This window comes from Oncorhynchus clarkii, chromosome 12 (genome assembly GCF_045791955.1).
Source record: "Oncorhynchus clarkii lewisi isolate Uvic-CL-2024 chromosome 12, UVic_Ocla_1.0, whole genome shotgun sequence".
Taxonomy (NCBI): Eukaryota; Metazoa; Chordata; class Actinopteri; order Salmoniformes; family Salmonidae; genus Oncorhynchus; species Oncorhynchus clarkii.
Genome location: NC_092158.1, coordinates 13,158,839 through 13,176,474, shown reverse-complemented (window position 1 = coordinate 13,176,474; position 17,636 = coordinate 13,158,839). Strand labels below are relative to the sequence as shown.

Genomic DNA, 17,636 nt, shown 5'->3' with positions numbered 1-17,636 from the left:
TCTCTCCTCCCCTCTACACCGTATTTCTCTCCCTTCCCTGCAGTGATGGACATGGAGTCTGCATTATGTCCCTCGTCCAATCAGAACGGCTGCATCCTGAACCCACTTCCTGTCTCCGAGACCAAACAGGAACAGGAAGTAGCTCCACCTCCCTGTCTGAGGGTGCACCTGTACCACCTGGGCCAGGGCGGAGCCAACAGCCAAGACCTCACCTACCCGGCAGGGGACTATGTGGCTGAGGAGCTGTGCATCGACGCGGCCAAGGCATGCGGTGAGTGAGCCAGTGCTCAATGTTTTTCTGCTCCAAAGGAGATTATTTAATAAAGCATGAACAATGTTGAGTGGAATTAAAGCCATAAACAAGGACTGACACATACTGCATCGGGTTAGTAGGGCTTAGTTTGGGAACGAGATAATAGACATGCTATTTTCCCCTCGGTGCTTGTTTGAGGTATTAAAGTGTGGGCAGGTTTATGAGACTTTGCCGTTTTGTTCACTGTGCTCTCCTGTCTCTGACTTTAACTCTAAAGCATCTTCTCTGGCCTTTAACCAAACCACTTCAGCGCTTGTTTCGTTAGCCTTAACGTTTGGCTAAAACCCTTTAGTGATTGTTTCGTTAGCCTTAACGTTTGGCTAAAATACTTTAGTGATTGTTTCGTTAGCCTTAACGTTTGGCTAAAACACTTTAGTGATTCTAGTGTTAGTGTTCTAGTGTTAGTGTTTCTAGTGTCAATAGACTGTGAGTGGTTCGGGTTTATGCCGGATTCATTTAAAATGCTTCGGCTACAGCATAGGCCTACACCAGTAGCCAAACACACACACCCTCCCCACCCTTTTCCTTGTTTGTGACTGCTGTTGACACATCAGGGCCCAGAAACCACTGCCCGCAGGCTTCAGGGGCCTGGAGTGTCTGCTTGGTGATCCAGATCCACACACACCAGGGTTTCCGTTAGGGAAATGTGACGCCGGACAGCGTGACCGGGAAGATTTTAATGTACCAGCCATTTGAGAAATGTACCGGACTCGTATGCATTGGGTGCGTTGCCCATTAGGGTGTCTACCCACGGTGGCCAGAATTACACATTCGTTACGTTGCTCATTAGGGTGTCTACCCACGGTGGCCAGAATTACACATTCGTTACGTTGCCCATTAGGGTGTCTACCCACGGTGGCCAGAATTACAGATCCCACTTAGGTTATGGTAATGCATCTTAGCGGAACATGCAACTCCTGTAATGAAACGTGAAATAACATGTCATTTTCAAACATTTGACAAAATGCAACTTGCGGGAACATGCCATTCAAAACAGCACACCACTCTCTCTCTCTCTCTCTACCGCACCTGCTATTTCGACCTCTGAATGCCCAGCTATGAAAAGCCAAGTGACATTTACTCCTGAGGTACTGACCTGTTGCACCTTCTACAACCTCTGTGATTATTTGATCCTGCTGGTGATTATGAACGTTTGAACATCTTGGAGAACAATCTGGCCTTAATGACCATGTGTTGTTATAATCTCCTAGGATTGTGACTAGGATTGTGCCTTTTGGCTTCTGCACAACGAAAAGAAAGTTGATATGAAAACCAATAGAACAGTAGAGGAATGTCGTATGAGGAAGTCTTCCATAGGCCGCATGTCTAATTAGGCCCTAAAGTTAAAAAAAAATATTTATATAATTACTCCTGTCTATACATAAATAAATAAAATCATCCAAAATACTTCACCAGAGAGCATCACTTGGCCACAGAGGAATGGATAATCATTAGCTTCTTTACAAAATGAGCTGTGGACTGTTTGAAATCACAAGCTCGTAGGCTGTGTCTATTTGGGAAGCCCACATGGCAATAGGCCTAGCTGATTTGCTGTGAAAAGCATCTAAAATATTTTTTAAGATGGTGTCTTGAGTATAATTTTAAATGTTGAGACAAGATGGGGAGGGGTGTGTGGCGAAGAAAAAGGCACGTCTCTCAGCTACCCAGAATGCCCTCCGCTGTCTCCCGTCAATTCTTGCGCATTCATTGTTTCATGTGAATTGTTTGGCCTTTGTTTGTTTGTCTATTTCCATTTACATATGTAACCAGTAATAAATGAACTGTTAATCCCTGTCATTTGGTTACATACATTTCTGTCAAAGCATTAGTCATTTACTGTTCTCATTCTCGCAGTGGAAACATTGTTTGCTGAGTTCGGGAAGCATTGAAATAGTGCACGTAGAACAGATCTACCGCTTCTTAGACTGGCTTTCAATGAGAGTGACAAATCTATAACTCATATTTTTATGTAAATTGAGTCGGGTCGCCCAAAAAAGTTACATATTGCTGCTTTAAGTAGGTTTTCAAGATGCATAACTCACATTGTGAAGTGGTGGGTGATGGACTGATGGCCTGTCTAATGTTGACTACACTTGAATGGTGAATGGGAGGCGCGCTTCAGTTACCAAATAAAACCAGTAGCTCTTTTTAATTGTGGCCATGGAAACAGTTTTTAACAAGCGATTGCATTTTAGAATTGTTACGCGATGACTGGACTTATGAATTAACATGTTTTACTCCAGCAGTAACATGCCGAGGAGCTGCTGCAGAAACAGTGGTGGGCGAAGTACCCAATTATCATACTTAAGTGAAAGTAAAGATACCTTAATAGAAAATGACTCAAGTAAAAGTCACCCAGTAAAATACTACTTGAGTAAAAGTCTAAAAGTATTTGGTTTTACATGTACTTATACACAGTGCCTTCGGAAAGTATTCAGACCCACATTTTGTTACGTTAGACTTATTCTAAAATGTTTTAAATAAAAAAGAATCCTGAGCAATCTACACACAATACCCCATAATGACAAAGCAAAAACAGGTTTTCAGAAATGTTTGCAGATTACAAAGAATAAACAGAATACCTTATTTACGTACTGTACCAGTCTAAAGTATGGACACACCTACTCATTCAAGGATTTTTCTTTATTTTTACTATTTTCTACATTGTAGAATAATAGTGAAGACATCAAAACTACAAAATAACACATATGGAATAATGTAGTAACCAAAAAAGTGTTAAACAAATCTAAATATATTTTATATTTGAGATTCTTTTAAGTAGCCACGCTTTGCCTTGATGACAGCTTTGCACACTCTTGGCATTCTCTCAACCAGCTTCATGAGGTAGTCCCCTAGAATGCATTTCAATTAACAGGTGTGCCTTATTAAAAGTTAGTTTGTGGAAATTCTTGCCTTAATGCGTTAGAGACAATCAGTAATGTTGTGACAAGGTAGTAGTGGTATAAGGACCAGAAAATAACTCTATTTGGTAAAAGACCAAGTCCATATTATGGCAAGAACAGCTCAAAGAAGCAAAGAGAAACAACAGTCCATTTATTACATTAAGATATGAAGGTCAGTCAATACGGAAAATCTCAAGAACTTTGAAAGTTTCTTCAAGTGCAGTCGCAGAAACCATCAAGCGCTATGATGAAACTGGCTCTCCTGAGGACTGCCACAGGAAAGGAAGACCCAGAGTTACCTCTGCTGCAGAGGATAAGTTCATTAGAGTTACCAGCCTCAGAAATTGCAGCCCAAATAAATGCTTCAGAGTTCAAATAACAGGCACATCTCAACATCAACTGTTCAGAGGAGACTGCGTGAATCAGGCCTTCAAGGTCAAATTGCTGCAAATAAACCACTACAGGACACCAATAAGAAGAAGAGACTTGCTTGGGCCAAGAAACACGAGCAATGGACATTAGACCGGTGGAAATCTGTCATTAATATAGGCAGCCTTAGATATAAGGTTCATGAAGTCAATTACTTGATAACATTAATATATTAGCCATTTCTGAGACTCACTTAGATAATTAATTTGATGATACAATTTTAGCAATAGAATGATATAACAGCTATAGAAGAGAGAGAAATGCTTATGGAGGAGGAATTGCTGTATATATTCAGAGCCACATCCCTGTAATGCGTAAAGAAGACCTTATGTCAATTGTTATTGAAGTGTTGTGGATGCAGGTTCACCTGGCACACCTAAAGCCTTTTTGTTTTGGGGTGTTGCTATAGGCAACATAGTGCTAACAGTCAGTATCTTAATAATGTGTGAAATGGTTGATTGTGTATGTGATGTAAACAGAGGTCTACTTTCATGGGGACCTGAAATATTGACTGGTTTTGATCAAGTTGTCCACTCAAGAGGAAGCTTCTCACTGTAACCAGTGCCTGTAATCTGGTTCAGGTTATTAATCAACCTACCAGGGTGTTTTCAAACACTACAGGAACAAGATCATCCACATGTACTGTTTAGATCACATGTTGACTAATACTGTAGAACTTTGTTCTAAAGTTGTATCTGTGCACATTGGGTGCAGTGATCACAATAGTGGCTTTTTCCAGGAAAGCCAGAGTTTCAACAGCTGGGCCTAAAATATTGTATAAGTGATAATACAAAATATTTTGCTGTGATTTATGTAGATGATGTTAAAAACATGTAGGTTCGATGTGATTTAATAAGGAGCCTCCAGACGCTGCTCTTGATGAATTTATGAAATTGCTTCTTCCAATTATTGATAAACATGCACCTGTTTAAAAAACGGACCGTTAGAGCTGTTCAGTCTCCTTGGATTGATGAGGAATTTAAAATCTGTATGGTTGAACGAGATGGCTGCACATCTGTCTGGCTGACTTACTGCAAATTGAGAGAATATGTGACTAAATTCAACCGAAAGAAGAAACTGTATTGTGAAACCAAGATCAATGATATACTGTATAAAGAATGATGGAAAAACTTTTGACTAATTTTTAAATGAAATTATGGGCAGAAAGACATTCAACTCCGTCTTTCATTGAATCAGATGGCTTATTCATCACAAAACCATTTGATGTTGACAATAATTTTTATGATTACTTCATTGGCAAAGTGGGCAAATTTAGGCAGGAAATGCCAACAACGAACAGTGAGCCATCGTATTTATGCATAAAGAAGAAATTATGAAAGAAAAGCATTGCAAGTTTGAATTCTGTAAAGTTAGAGTGGGAGAGGTGGGAAAATGATTGTTATCGATCAATAATGACAAACCTCCTGGCTTTCACAACTTAGATGGAAAGCTACAGAGGAAGGTAGCTGACTCTATAGCCACTCCTGTCTGTCATATCTTTCATCTGAGTCTAGAGGAAAGTCTTTGTCCTCAGGCCTGGAGGGAAGCCAAAGTAATTCTGCTACCCAAGAGTGGTAAAGCAGCAGACATTTCAGATTGCTGCCAGCTCTTAGCAAACTGTTGGAACAAATTGTTTCTCTCTGTAAACCTATTAGTATCAAACTTTCAGCATGCTTATAGAGAAGGACACAACATTTGACACATTGACACACACGACTGATGATTGGTTGAAAGAAATTGATAAGAAGATTGTGGGATCTGTACTGTTAGATTTCAGTGCAGCCTTTGATATTATTGACCATAACTTGTTGTTGAAAACACTCGTGTGTTATTGCTTTTCAATCTCTGTCATAGTGTTGGGATTCGTTTCCTTGTTCCTTGTCAATCATGGGCTCATTGGTGAAATTAGCATTATGACTATCTTTAATTAAATCATTCAAAAACCTTTATTAATGCAATTGCAGACAGAATATGACAACAGGAACATGATGCATGTTTCTGAGTAAGTTCTGCAAAATAGAAAAAGTCCCAAGTTGTTTTTATTAAACCCGAAGTCCAGCCTTGGTGATGTCACTGCCTACATCATTACCTTTTACTCATGAGACCAAAACCATGCCTACACAGCTATATAAACAAGGCTTTTAGTGTTATCTAAAAGCTTAGCAGTAAATGTCCAAGTTGATTTATAGTGGAATGTCTGACTAATCTCTTATCTCTTACACTCCCTGCAGAGTTCTGTCTTCACTGTCACACATTTCTCAGACAGTTTCTTCATGAGGCAGAGAACCTAGAAAAGTACTGTGGAACAATATTAAACCTCATATAATGTGTGTAAATATTGTTAATCTGTAGTCTAGGACCCTATACATGTAAGGAGGGAGGGGTCTTATAACCCCTCCCCTTATATTAATACAACATAAGCATAATCAATTATTATAATACATCAAACATTTGGTACAGCCCCTAGCGTGGATTCAGAGATATCTTTCTAATAGAACGTAAAGGGTTTTCTTTTAATGGAAGCTTTTCTAGGTAAAGTGTGGTGTACCGCAGGGCAGTTTTTTAGGCCCTGTACTATTTTCTATTTTTACCAATGACCTGCCACTGGCATTAAACAAAGCATGTGTGTCCATGTATGCCGATGATTCAGCCACGTACGTATCAGCAACCACAACTAATGTAGTCACTGAAACCCTTAACAAAGAGTTCCAGTCTGGTTTGGAAGGGGTGGCCAGTAATAAACTGGTCCTGATCATCTCTAAAACTAAGAGCATTGAAATTTGGTACAAATCATTCCCTAAGTTATAGACCTCAGCTGAATCTGGTAATGAATGGTGTGGCTGTTGAAGAAGTTGAAGAGACTAAATTACTTGGTGTTACCTTAGATTGTAAACTGTCATGGTCAAAACAGAGATTCAATGGATGTAAAGATGGGGAGATGTCTGTCCGTAAAAAAAATAGGATCTGCTTTTTTGACACCACACTTCAAAAAGCAAGTCCTGCAGGCTCTAGTTTTGATTATTCTTGATTATTGTCCAGTCGAGTGCTGCAAGGAAAGCCATAGTTAAGCTGGTCAAGAACAGAGTGGCTCGTCTTGTTCTTCCATGTAATCAAAGGGCTGATTGAAGTACTATACATGCCAGTCTCTCTTGGCTAATAGTTGTGGAGAGACTGACTGCATCACTTCTTCTTTTTGTAAGACACAATGTATTGAAAATCACAAATGGTTTGCTTAGTCAACTTACACACAGCTCTGACACACACACACACACACACACTTGGCCGACCAGACATGCCACCAGGGGTCTTTTCACAGTCCTCAAATCCAGAACAAATTCAATAGAGCCATTATTGCATGGAACTCCTTTTCCATATCATATTGTTCAAATTAAGAGCAAACCTGGTTTCAAAAAAGAGATAAAGCAAGACCTCACGGCACAACACCTCTCCCCTATTTGACCTAGATAGTTTGTGTGTATGTATTGATACGTAGGCTATGTGTGCCTTAAACATTTTTTGATGTAGTTTTGTTTTTGTCTATTAATGTTTTGCATAATGTCATATTTTGTGTGGACCCCAGGAAGAGTAGCTGCTCTAATAGAAAAAAATACCCAAAAGTACATTTAATTGCTCAAATATACTTAAGTATCAAAAGTAAAAGTATAAATGATTTCAAATCAGACAGCAGTTTTTTTATAACCAGATTGCCAGGGGCACACTTCAACACTGACATCATTTACAAACAAAGCATTTGTGTTTATTGAGTCCGCCAGGCCAGAGGCAGTAGGGATGACCAGGGATGTTCTCTTGATAAGTGTGTAAATTGGACCATTTTCCTGTGCTGCTAAGTATTCAAAATGTAACTAGTACTTCTGTGTGTCAAGGAAAATGTATGGCGTAATAAGTACATTATTTTCTTTAGGAATCTAGTGACGTAAAAGTTGTCCCAAATATAAAAAGTAAATGACAGATACCTCCAAAAAACGAGTTAAGTAGTACTTCAAAGTATTTTTTACTTTTGTACTTTACACAACTGAGCAGACATCCCGCGCAAAACAGGCTCTGTATGCCTGTGATAGTTGTGTTGTATAAATAAGAAAATACACACACACCAATTTTAATGACTCTAAAATATGCAAATGAACCTATAGACCGATAAGCATGTCGGTTAAATGTATTACCATCAATGAATAAAAAGCATTATTTTGCAATGGGATTTATTTTTTTTGGTCAATTTGGCTGACAACAAAAAAAAAATATCGGGGGGGAAAAAAAGGCCAAAAGCAAGCAGTGGAGGCTGGTGGGAGGAGCTATAGGAGGACTGTCATGTAATGGCTAGAATGGAGTCAAGTTGTGGTTTCAATATGCTTGTTGTGTTTTATCGATGTGTTTATTCCATTCCAGCTATTAAAATGAGCCTGTCCTCCTATAGCTCTTCACACCAACCTCTTCTGAAAACCACATACCTCACACACGTCCATGTCCTGTGACTGCTGTTGACACCAAATAGCCCAGACTCCACCGCTCATCCAAATCCACGCAACGCCCATATCACAGACTGGCCCCAGCCTCCATCAGAACCAACATTGGCTCTGAACACAAGACTAGTGTCCGGCCTGACATTAGTGTCTTGGTGTGATCCTGGACAACACCCAGTCATTCTCTGCAAACATCAAGGCATGGACTCTCCTACAGGTTTTTGCTCTACAACACCTGTAGAGTACTACCTTTCCTCACACAGAAAGCAGAGCAGGTTCCTATTCCAGACAAATTAAACAACTTCTTTGCTCGCTTTGAGGTCAATACAGTGCCACGGACACGGCCCGCTTTCCAAAGCCTGTGGGCTCTCCTTCTCTGTGGCCAACGTGAGTAAAACATATTTAAACGTGTTAACCCTCGCAATGCTGCAGCCCACAGAGACGATCTCCTGCCCTACAGGGCCTAAAGTGCATGCCGTTTGTTCTTATTGCCCCTACAACAAACATCAAAACAAGCCCTAACCCATAAAAGTAAACCTTTTCAGCGCAGACAGAAGCACAAGGAAGAGGTTTCAATGCGGAGGGAGTGTAATCCACACAAATATCTCCTCTGACCTCTTTCATTAGCACAGAGTCTGACTCAGGGTTACTTCTCTTGAGGGCTTTGTGGAACTACTAGTCATTGTTTACTGCAGACGGGGTTCTCATTTTGTCTTGACATAGACGGAGCCATTGTAGCGGTAAATGTAAACTGAGGTTGTGGGTTTGATGCTTGCTGGATATGGGACGCTGCAACACCCGTCCAATTAAGATGTAGACGCATAGAACGTCTGGCAATGGCAAGCGAAGGGTTGATTTGGGATTCCGCACGTGTGTAACCAGCCTAGCCACCATGGCAGTAAATCAAGCTTCATATCCCCTACGGTATAGACCTGTTTTGTGACTAGGGTAATCTGGGCCTGGAGAGGCTGTACTCAGATTCATTAGACTAATTATTTGATAAATTAATTATTTGATTAGTCAAAGACTAACGCAGAAGTATTTGAGCATTGTGCTTCTTGGCAGAGTCGTGTGCAATGTTTGGCGGTAGGTAGCGAGTGGTGTACCTGAGTTGAAGCGCAGTCTGTTCTTCCGTTAGAGCAGAACCCGCCTACTTAGACCCATCTCTCCTTGATCACAGTCTTAATGTCATTTTAAGCAGTTATACAGTTGTTGTGGTGGTTGTTTAACTAGATGTCCAACAGTCTGTGTATTTTTAGCTTTAAAACCTATTTGACACCTCCACTTGAAGAGGTCAACTCATCTGTGCCATAGGACAAATGTGTCAAATTGCTATCTGTTTGGCCCGGTTTACAGAGTACTCAAAAAATAACTTATTTTCATTCCAAATTACCCTTCAATTTTGCTTCAAAGTGTAAACATTGTTCTGTATCTGTCAGTTTAATCTGTAAAGTGTAAATATGCATCGAGATGTAGTTTAAAGAGAATATATTCTTAGTCCCAACCCGGAAAAGCATTGATGGCAGTTTTGCTTGAATTTGTCTTAAAGCCACAGTCATGTAGTGTAGTTATGTTGAATATAGCCTACCACTGACCTGGGTGTTCATACACTGACCTCAGCAGGCTGTTGACTTGTTGATTTTTAGTTCTCTGTCTATCTCTCTCTAACACACCCCAGAAGGTCTCTGATATGCACCCTGCAGCACTCTCTCTCTTGCACTCTCGCTCTCTTTCATTTACTCTCTCGCTTTCATTTTTTCTCTCTCTGGCTCTCTCTCTCTGGCTCTCTCTCTCTGGCTCTCTCTCTTTGGCTCTCTTTGTCTCTCTCTCTTTGGCTCTCTGTCTCTGGCTCTCTCTCAGGCGCTCTCAGATTATTTTTAATTGACTCCTCTCACTCCCTGTCCACCGATACCTTCTGATGTTTACCTACTCCACACTGCAGTGTAACTCGACATGCTGGAGTGATTATGTTGCCATGTCAGAGTTATTATGTTACGAAGTTTAGAGAGACAGTGAGGTTATTCTGAGCACCTAAGGGAGAAGGCGACAACCATATAATTAGGTCTAGTAGAATGGGAAAAGCTCCTCAGACCACAGAAATTTGACGGATACACTCAATCTAGTACTTTTATTTATATGTGGACAGTCAGCCCTTTGATGGCTGATGACTTGTATTCTATTCTTCCTCTGCTCCCCCAGGCTGACATATCGCAGTCTCCCCGTACAGCCAGAAAGTGGGGCTGGCTAGCTAACAAACTTACTAACCTCCCCCATGCAATACGCTCGCCTAGGCTTCTCTTCCTCTTGTCACACAGCACTCTATTCTCACTTCCGGTTTCTCTCATCTACTCTGTCACAACCTCGTCTCATAGACGTTGTTGTTGTTGTTTTTGAGGGCTTGGCCCAAAGGGGTATACTATTATTGAAACTAGATCTAGTCAGGGTTTTCTAAAACTGTCCAGCTCCCAGCTCAGGTTTCATCTGTACTTTGACGGTGGATATTGCTTGTCCGCCTGCCGCTAACTCTAGCAGGCTTGTAACTACACGTGGCTAGTCGCCAAACTCTTCATTGAGACAATGTTGAAACATCAATCCATGGGCGAATCGCTGGCACATTTTTGGGGGGCCGAAATAAAAATGAAAGGATGGGCATTTGACATGTTTTACTGTTAGGAGTACTCCCATGATTAAAAAAAGAACTAGGAAAAAAATTGTTCCCTGCAGAAGGATGTATACATACATACATACATACATACAGTGGGGCAAAAAAGTATTTAGTCAGCCACCAATTGTGCAAGTTCTCCCACTAAAAAAGATGATAGGCCTGTAATTTTCATCATAGGTACACTTAAACTATGACAGACAAAATGAGAAGAAAAAAATCCAGAAAATCACATTGTAGGATTTTTAATGAATTTATTTGCAAATTGTGGTGGAAAATAAGTATTTGGTCAATAACAAAAGTTTATCTCAATACTTTGTCATTGCCAACAATACTTTGTCATTGCCACATGACTGTGGCTTTAAGAGCCATCTCTCCTGTGTTCCAATGGCACGTTGTTAGCTATTCCAAGTTTATAATTTTAAAAGGCTAATTGATCATTAGAAACCCTTTTGCAATTATGTTAGCACAGCTTAAAACTGTTGTGCTGATTTAAAGAAGCAATACAACTAGCCTTAAGACGAGTTGAGTATCTGGAGCATCAGCATTTGTGGGCTCGATGACAGGCTCAAAATGGCCAGAAACAAACCACTTTCTTATGAAACTCATCAGTCTATTCTTGTTACGGCCTAGGAACAGTTGGATACCTGCTTTGTTCATGGGCAGAACGACAGATTTTCACCTTGTCAGCTCTGGGATTCGAGCCACCAACCTTTTGGTTACTGGCCCAATGCTCTAACTACTAGGCTACCTGCTGCCCCTGTGGACACATTGCAGCCCGAAGCTATAGGCCTACATACGTGGGAAAAACATACATATATTTATAACTTTAAAGCTGTTGAAATGGCTAGTGTGTTTAATGCTCTTTACAACGTTATTTCCATGCTGAGAAGAGTGCATTTCATACAGTAGGTGCCTTTTGGCCAGTTAATCAGATTTTACTCCCAGAGCCTAGACCAGACAGCACAGCTGAGAGTGATTTCACTCCCAGAGCCCAGACCAGACAACACAACTGAGAGTGATTTCACTCCCAGAGCCCAGACCAGACAACACAGCTGAGAGTGATTTCACTCCCAGAGCCCAGACCAGACAACACAGCTGAGAGTGATTTTACTCCCAGAGCCCAGACCAGACAACACAGCTGAGAGTGATTTTACTCCCAGAGCCCAGACCAGACAACACAGCTGAGAGTGATTTCACTCCCAGAGCCCAGACCAGACAACACAGCTGAGAGTGATTTCACTCCCAGAGCCCAGACCAGACAACACAGCTGAGAGTGATTTCACTCCCAGAGCCCAGACCAGACAACACAGCTGAGAGTGATTTCACTCCCAGAGCCCAGACCAAACAACACAGCTGAGAGTGATTTCACTCCCAGAGCCCAGACCAGACAACACAGCTGAGAGTGATTTCACTCCCAGAGCCCAGACCAGACAACACAGCTGAGAGTGATTTCACTCCCAGAGCCCAGACCAGACAACACAGCTGAGAGTGATTTCACTCCCAGAGCCCAGACCAAACAACACAGCTGAGAGTGATTTCACTCCCAGAGCCCAGACCAGACAACACAGCTGAGAGTGATTTCACTCCCAGAGCCCAGACCAAACAACACAGCTGAGAGTGATTTCACTCCCAGAGCCCAGACCAGAGCACAGCTAAGGCTGATTTCACTTCCAGAACCCAGACCAGAGCACAGCAGATTTCACTCCAAGATTCCAGACTAGAGCACAGCTGACTGAGACCCAATACTATCCACTGAAATGTCTCGCCTCAAGCTTAAAATCCTAAACTCTAAACCCTCACAACCCCAACCCTCTTACAGGGACCAGTTGACCATAACCACCTGTGTGTTTGTGCATGAGTAGGAGTGCTGATCTAGGATTGGCTTTGCCTTAAAAGTCATAATGAGGAATGCTTTTCCAACAGTCTTGAAGGAGTTCCCACATATGCTAAGCACTTGTTGGCTGCTTTTCCTTCACTCAGCGGTCCAACTCATCTCAATTGGGTTGAGGTCAGGGGTTTGTGGAGGCCGTTGTCCTGTTGAAAAACAAATGATAGTCCCACTGAGCGCAAACCAGATGGGATTGCGTATCGCTGAAGAATGCTGTGGTAGCCATGCTGGTTAAGTGTGCCTTGAATTCTAAATAAATCACAGACTGTGTTACCAGCAAAGCACCATCACACCACCTCCTCCATGCTTCACTCCATGCTTCACGAAGTACACTTGCGAAGATCATCTGTTCACCTACTCTGCATCTCACATAGATACGGTGGTTGTAACCAAAAATCAAAAATTTGGACAAAAGGACAGATTTCCACCAGTCTAATGTCCATTGCTCTGCCTCCCATTTCTGTAGGGTGAGACACCCCCTGGACAGGACGCTAGTCTATCGCAGGGCCTTACCCCTAATCCATCTCCTAAATACTAAAGTTCCAAGCATAGAGGCATCAGGTCCCAATTTTGGAGTCTTTGGTATGACTTGACGGGGGATCAAAACCCCAACCTTCCAATCTCAGGGCTGACACACTAACCACAAGGATACATATTGCTCTGCTTATCCCTATGGATGTGTTTGGTGTCAATGTTGTTATTATTCTGTTCTCTCCTGTCTCCCAGGCCTGTCACCGTTGTATTGCAGCCTGTTTGGCCTGATGAGGGAGAGCGACCGCATGTGGTTCCCACCCAATCACATCCTCAAACTCGACCAATCAGCAAATGACAGTCTCCTCTTCAGAGTGAGGTAGGATGTGGCGTGTGGTCAGGGGTCTAGATTTTATTTTTCTGTTGAAAAGGAAACAATTAGATTGACTACTAAAAATATTAAGGAATTAAAGTGTGAAATATGCAATGCTGTTTAATTAAAGTAACATTGTACGGTAGTAGTATTAGACACAATGTGCTTGTCTTTTATATAGTCCTCTTCTTTATCTCCCTCCCCCGTTATAAAATAATTTCTAAGGTTTAAGATAAATTATTAAATAATTCTACCTGGAAACTTAACCATTAGGAATTAAAGGTTATGTAGCATGAATAAGGAGTAATTAAAAATATTAAACGTAAGTCCGACTAGGTTAGACTGGGAGTGAGAGGAATGTGTGTGTGCCTAAGAAAACACCTAGAAACAATTCAACTCTGGTTGAACTGACCCGGCTATAACTCTGGGAATGTATGATTGTACAGGGAGTACCCCTCCAGGTTTCCTTTTTCTGGGGGGGGGCTGGAACTGTCAGCTGGGTAGTGATAAACTAAAATTCTAGAGAAGAAGATGGCTCTCCTAATGTTAGTGTTCATGTGTGTGAGTAGGTTAGAAGAATGTTATAAAAGGAACATCTTTGTATGTGAACGGGAGAGCGCTCGTGAATAAACATTTATTTGACTAATTGTGAGCTGGGAATTCTGTCTGTTTCATTTAAACCAGAACTTTACACACTCTGGGTTGCAGACCGATTATAATAATTGAAAATGAAAAACATTGATAATAAAATTCTACATCACCCAGGTACTACTTCCCTGGCTGGTACGGAGGCTCCTGTTCCCACCGCTATGGGGTCAACAAGGGAATGGACAGCCCGGTGTTCGACGATACCGTCATGTCCTACCTCTTCGCTCAGGTTAGTCTTGGGCTATATTTTTTACCAGGAAAGTTTTCTCAGTCTTGTAGTGTGAAATTCAAGAGTGTAGGCGTGCAGATCTTGGATCAGCTTTGCCTTAAAGATCATAATGAATGAGCACGACTCTGAGTTGCTTTGTAAATGTGGGCTCTAGTCTGACATGTATGCTACAGACTCCCCTAAAATAGCCTACCTGTAAAGCCACCTTTCAGTAACCTGAGGTATTATGTAACCTCATCCCCTGGCTCAATTGCTACAGAGAGAGAGCCAGCTGGTGAGACCAAATTGATTTTGCCAAGCAAAATCAATTTTGGGCAACTGGTTTCTATAAACCAATCACCAATCAACGAAGCTGTAAAGTCTGTGTGGTGTAAATAACTGCCTAATCTACCCGTGTGTGTGTGTGTCCGTACATATGCTGAAGAAAAGGGGAAGTGGTGTTGGGAGGGTGAGAGGCAGTGGTGAAGGCTGTGGCTGGTAGGGTGTGTTTGTGTGTGTACGTGCGTGTTTTTAGAATGTCTGTGTGGACTGTGGTGTCCTTTTTCAGTTTTTATCTTCACATTCACATTGTCACAAAACACACTGGGTGGGAGAGATTACCCTGTATACGTTAGTTACTATGTGAGGTCCTGCTGTCATTTTAAAGAGCAAGCCGCAATTGCTACATCCATTGATTCTTGAAGAGTATAACTTAATAATGCCTTATGAGCTTAGTTCAACTGTAATACCCCATCAGAACCTTAAACACAAGCTTGTTTTACTTCAATATTTGTAAAGATTGAAAATGTAAACAAACACTGTATACAACTGCTTATAACTATAATGTTGATATTTTGGATGGTCAGTCCTTGCATCAATACCTCTGCTTATTCAAGAGTGGTTACATTTCTCCAGGCCCATCCCTCAGCTTTTTACCAAAACAGAGGCTGGGGGAGGATCCCTTAGTTTATTGTTTCAATGGTGGATGGCCCATTTAAGTCTGTATTATAGAAAAATGGAGGCCCTGTGAGGAAAGCGGTGTTGACTTTATTCCACAATTCTGAGAACTGAGGTACTTTGTTTCCATGTAAAAAAAAAAGAAGTTTTCTTTAGTTTCTATTCTTGGAAATGTGGCTTATGTTCCTCAAGATATTCTTTCTACTGATGTGTTGTTTGTATAGCCGAGGCCAATGTCTCCTGTGGTTTCACTTGATGTTTATCCACAGAGAGAATAGAAGTTCAACTGGACTGGCCATAGTTCTAGAGCTCACACACACTAAGATCCCTATCGCTTTTGGTGCAGAACAGAAAGTTGTTGAGCAAAACAATGAAAGAGGGAGTGTAATACTTCAGGTGTAGCTTGTGGAAACATGGCTGCATGTATCCCACGTACCATGTCAGGCTAGAAAAGGCAGTCAGGAAGACGAGGGATGCAGAGATGCAGGGTGTACGTGTTTGAGATGGACAACATTGCAGTCGGAATCACTGAACTGCAAATCTCCTTGCGTCTTAAATAGCATAACTAATCATTATGTAATGAAGTGGTTGTGCCTGCATCCTACCTTGGTTAAATGGATCTCCTCAAACACACAGGCAGTCTTTTCTCCCCAGTTAGGTTGTAACCCTGCCTGTGGGGACCTCTTCCTTAGCCAGCATGAACAGACAAAGTGTACATCCCAAATGGAACCCTATTCCCAATATAGTGCACTACTTTAGACCACGGCCCATAGGGCTTTGGTGCACTACTTACGACCACGGCCCATAGGGCTTTGGTGCACTACTTTATACCAGTCTGGGACTAAGGTCTAGTTTCAACACTACATGGAGTCTGAAACACCCGACCCTAGGCAACACTGGGACTAAGGTCTAGTTTCAACACTACATGGAGTCTGGAACACCCGACCCTAGGCAACAATGGGACTAAGGTCTAGTTTCAACACTACATGGAGTCTGGAACACCCGACCCTAGGCAACAATGGGACTAAGGTCTAGTTTCAACACTACATGGAGTCTGGAACACCCGACCCTAGGCAACACGGGGTCTAAGGTCTAGTTTTAAAAAATAACCTCAGTGATCTCCATCTTGCTATTGTAGTGATTCAGTTATACTGTATGTAGGCATTGATGTAGGGACATAGTTCCTCTTTTCCACGGGTGCATCATTGAACTGAGACCGTAGTCACTGTGTTGCCGAAGGTCCGATTTGTTTAGACTACCCTATTTAGGGTGCCACTTGGGGCATGCCCCAGAGACTGGGGCATGCCCCAGAGACCGGGGCATGCCACAGAGACCGGGGCATGCCACAGAGACCGGGGCATGCCACAGAGACCGGGGCATGCCACAGAGACCGGGGCATGCCACAGAGACCGGGGCATGCCACAGAGACCAGGGCATGCCACAGATAGGGGTGTGTACCAACTGCCTCATGCCTTAACAGACATGTGATATGTTCGGGGTGTCTGCCAGTCTGATGTGGCTGTGTCTGCCAGTCTGCTATGGCTGTGTCTGTGTCTGCCAGTCTGCTGTGGCTGTGTCTGTGTCTGCCAGTCTGCTGCTGCTGTCTGTCATATGTTAACGTTACCAACCCTCCTCTCCCTTTCTCTCTACTCTCTCCCTCGCTCGTTTGCCTTGTTTGTTTTCACCTTATGACACTTCTATCTACTACATCTCCCTCCCTCCCTCCTCTCAGTGGCGTAGTGACTTTGTGCATAGCTGGGTGATTATCCCAGTGGACCATGAGACCCAGGAGGAGTGTCTTGGCATGGCTGTGTTGGACATGATGAGGATGGCTAAGGAGAGTAGCCAGTCCCCTGTGGACATCTATAACGACACCAGGTGAGTAGGCTGGTAGGAGGAAGATGGCGCATGTTGAACCGAGAAGAAACTGTCAGAGCTGAAAACCGTTTGATCACAGAGCAATGTGTACACAACGGTCAAACCAGGTGGAATGCAGAGCCTTCCCTGCGGTCACTAAAGAAGAGAGGTTAACCCTGGGCAGTGTCCTGTTTAAAATCCAAACCTGCCACTTTCCTGGCCACCTAATCATCCCTAGATCCCCTTCAACCTCTGAGTTGTACTGTTCATACACGTCACAATCGGGGTTCAATACAAATTATGTTTTGGCATATGATATTGTAGTGGGAAAGAATATCTGATATGTGTACACTACCAGTCAAAAGTTTTAGAACACCTACTCATTCAAGGGTTTTTCTTTATTTTTTACTATTTTCTACATTGTAGAATAATAGTGAAGACATCAG

At 42.2% G+C, this 17,636-nt stretch overlaps 1 protein-coding gene across 1 annotated transcript in view; it reads left to right on the top strand.

Annotated features, from left to right (window-relative positions):
* LOC139422726 (tyrosine-protein kinase JAK2-like) overlaps positions 1 to 17,636 on the top strand; it is a 66,613-nt gene that overhangs the window by 27,111 nt on the left and 21,866 nt on the right. The window contains exons 2-5 of the mRNA XM_071174034.1: positions 44 to 271; positions 13,403 to 13,526; positions 14,286 to 14,397; positions 17,066 to 17,211. Coding sequence (XP_071030135.1) covers positions 44 to 271; positions 13,403 to 13,526; positions 14,286 to 14,397; positions 17,066 to 17,211 — 610 coding nt within the window. The remainder of the gene's footprint in view (positions 1 to 43; positions 272 to 13,402; positions 13,527 to 14,285; positions 14,398 to 17,065; positions 17,212 to 17,636) is intronic.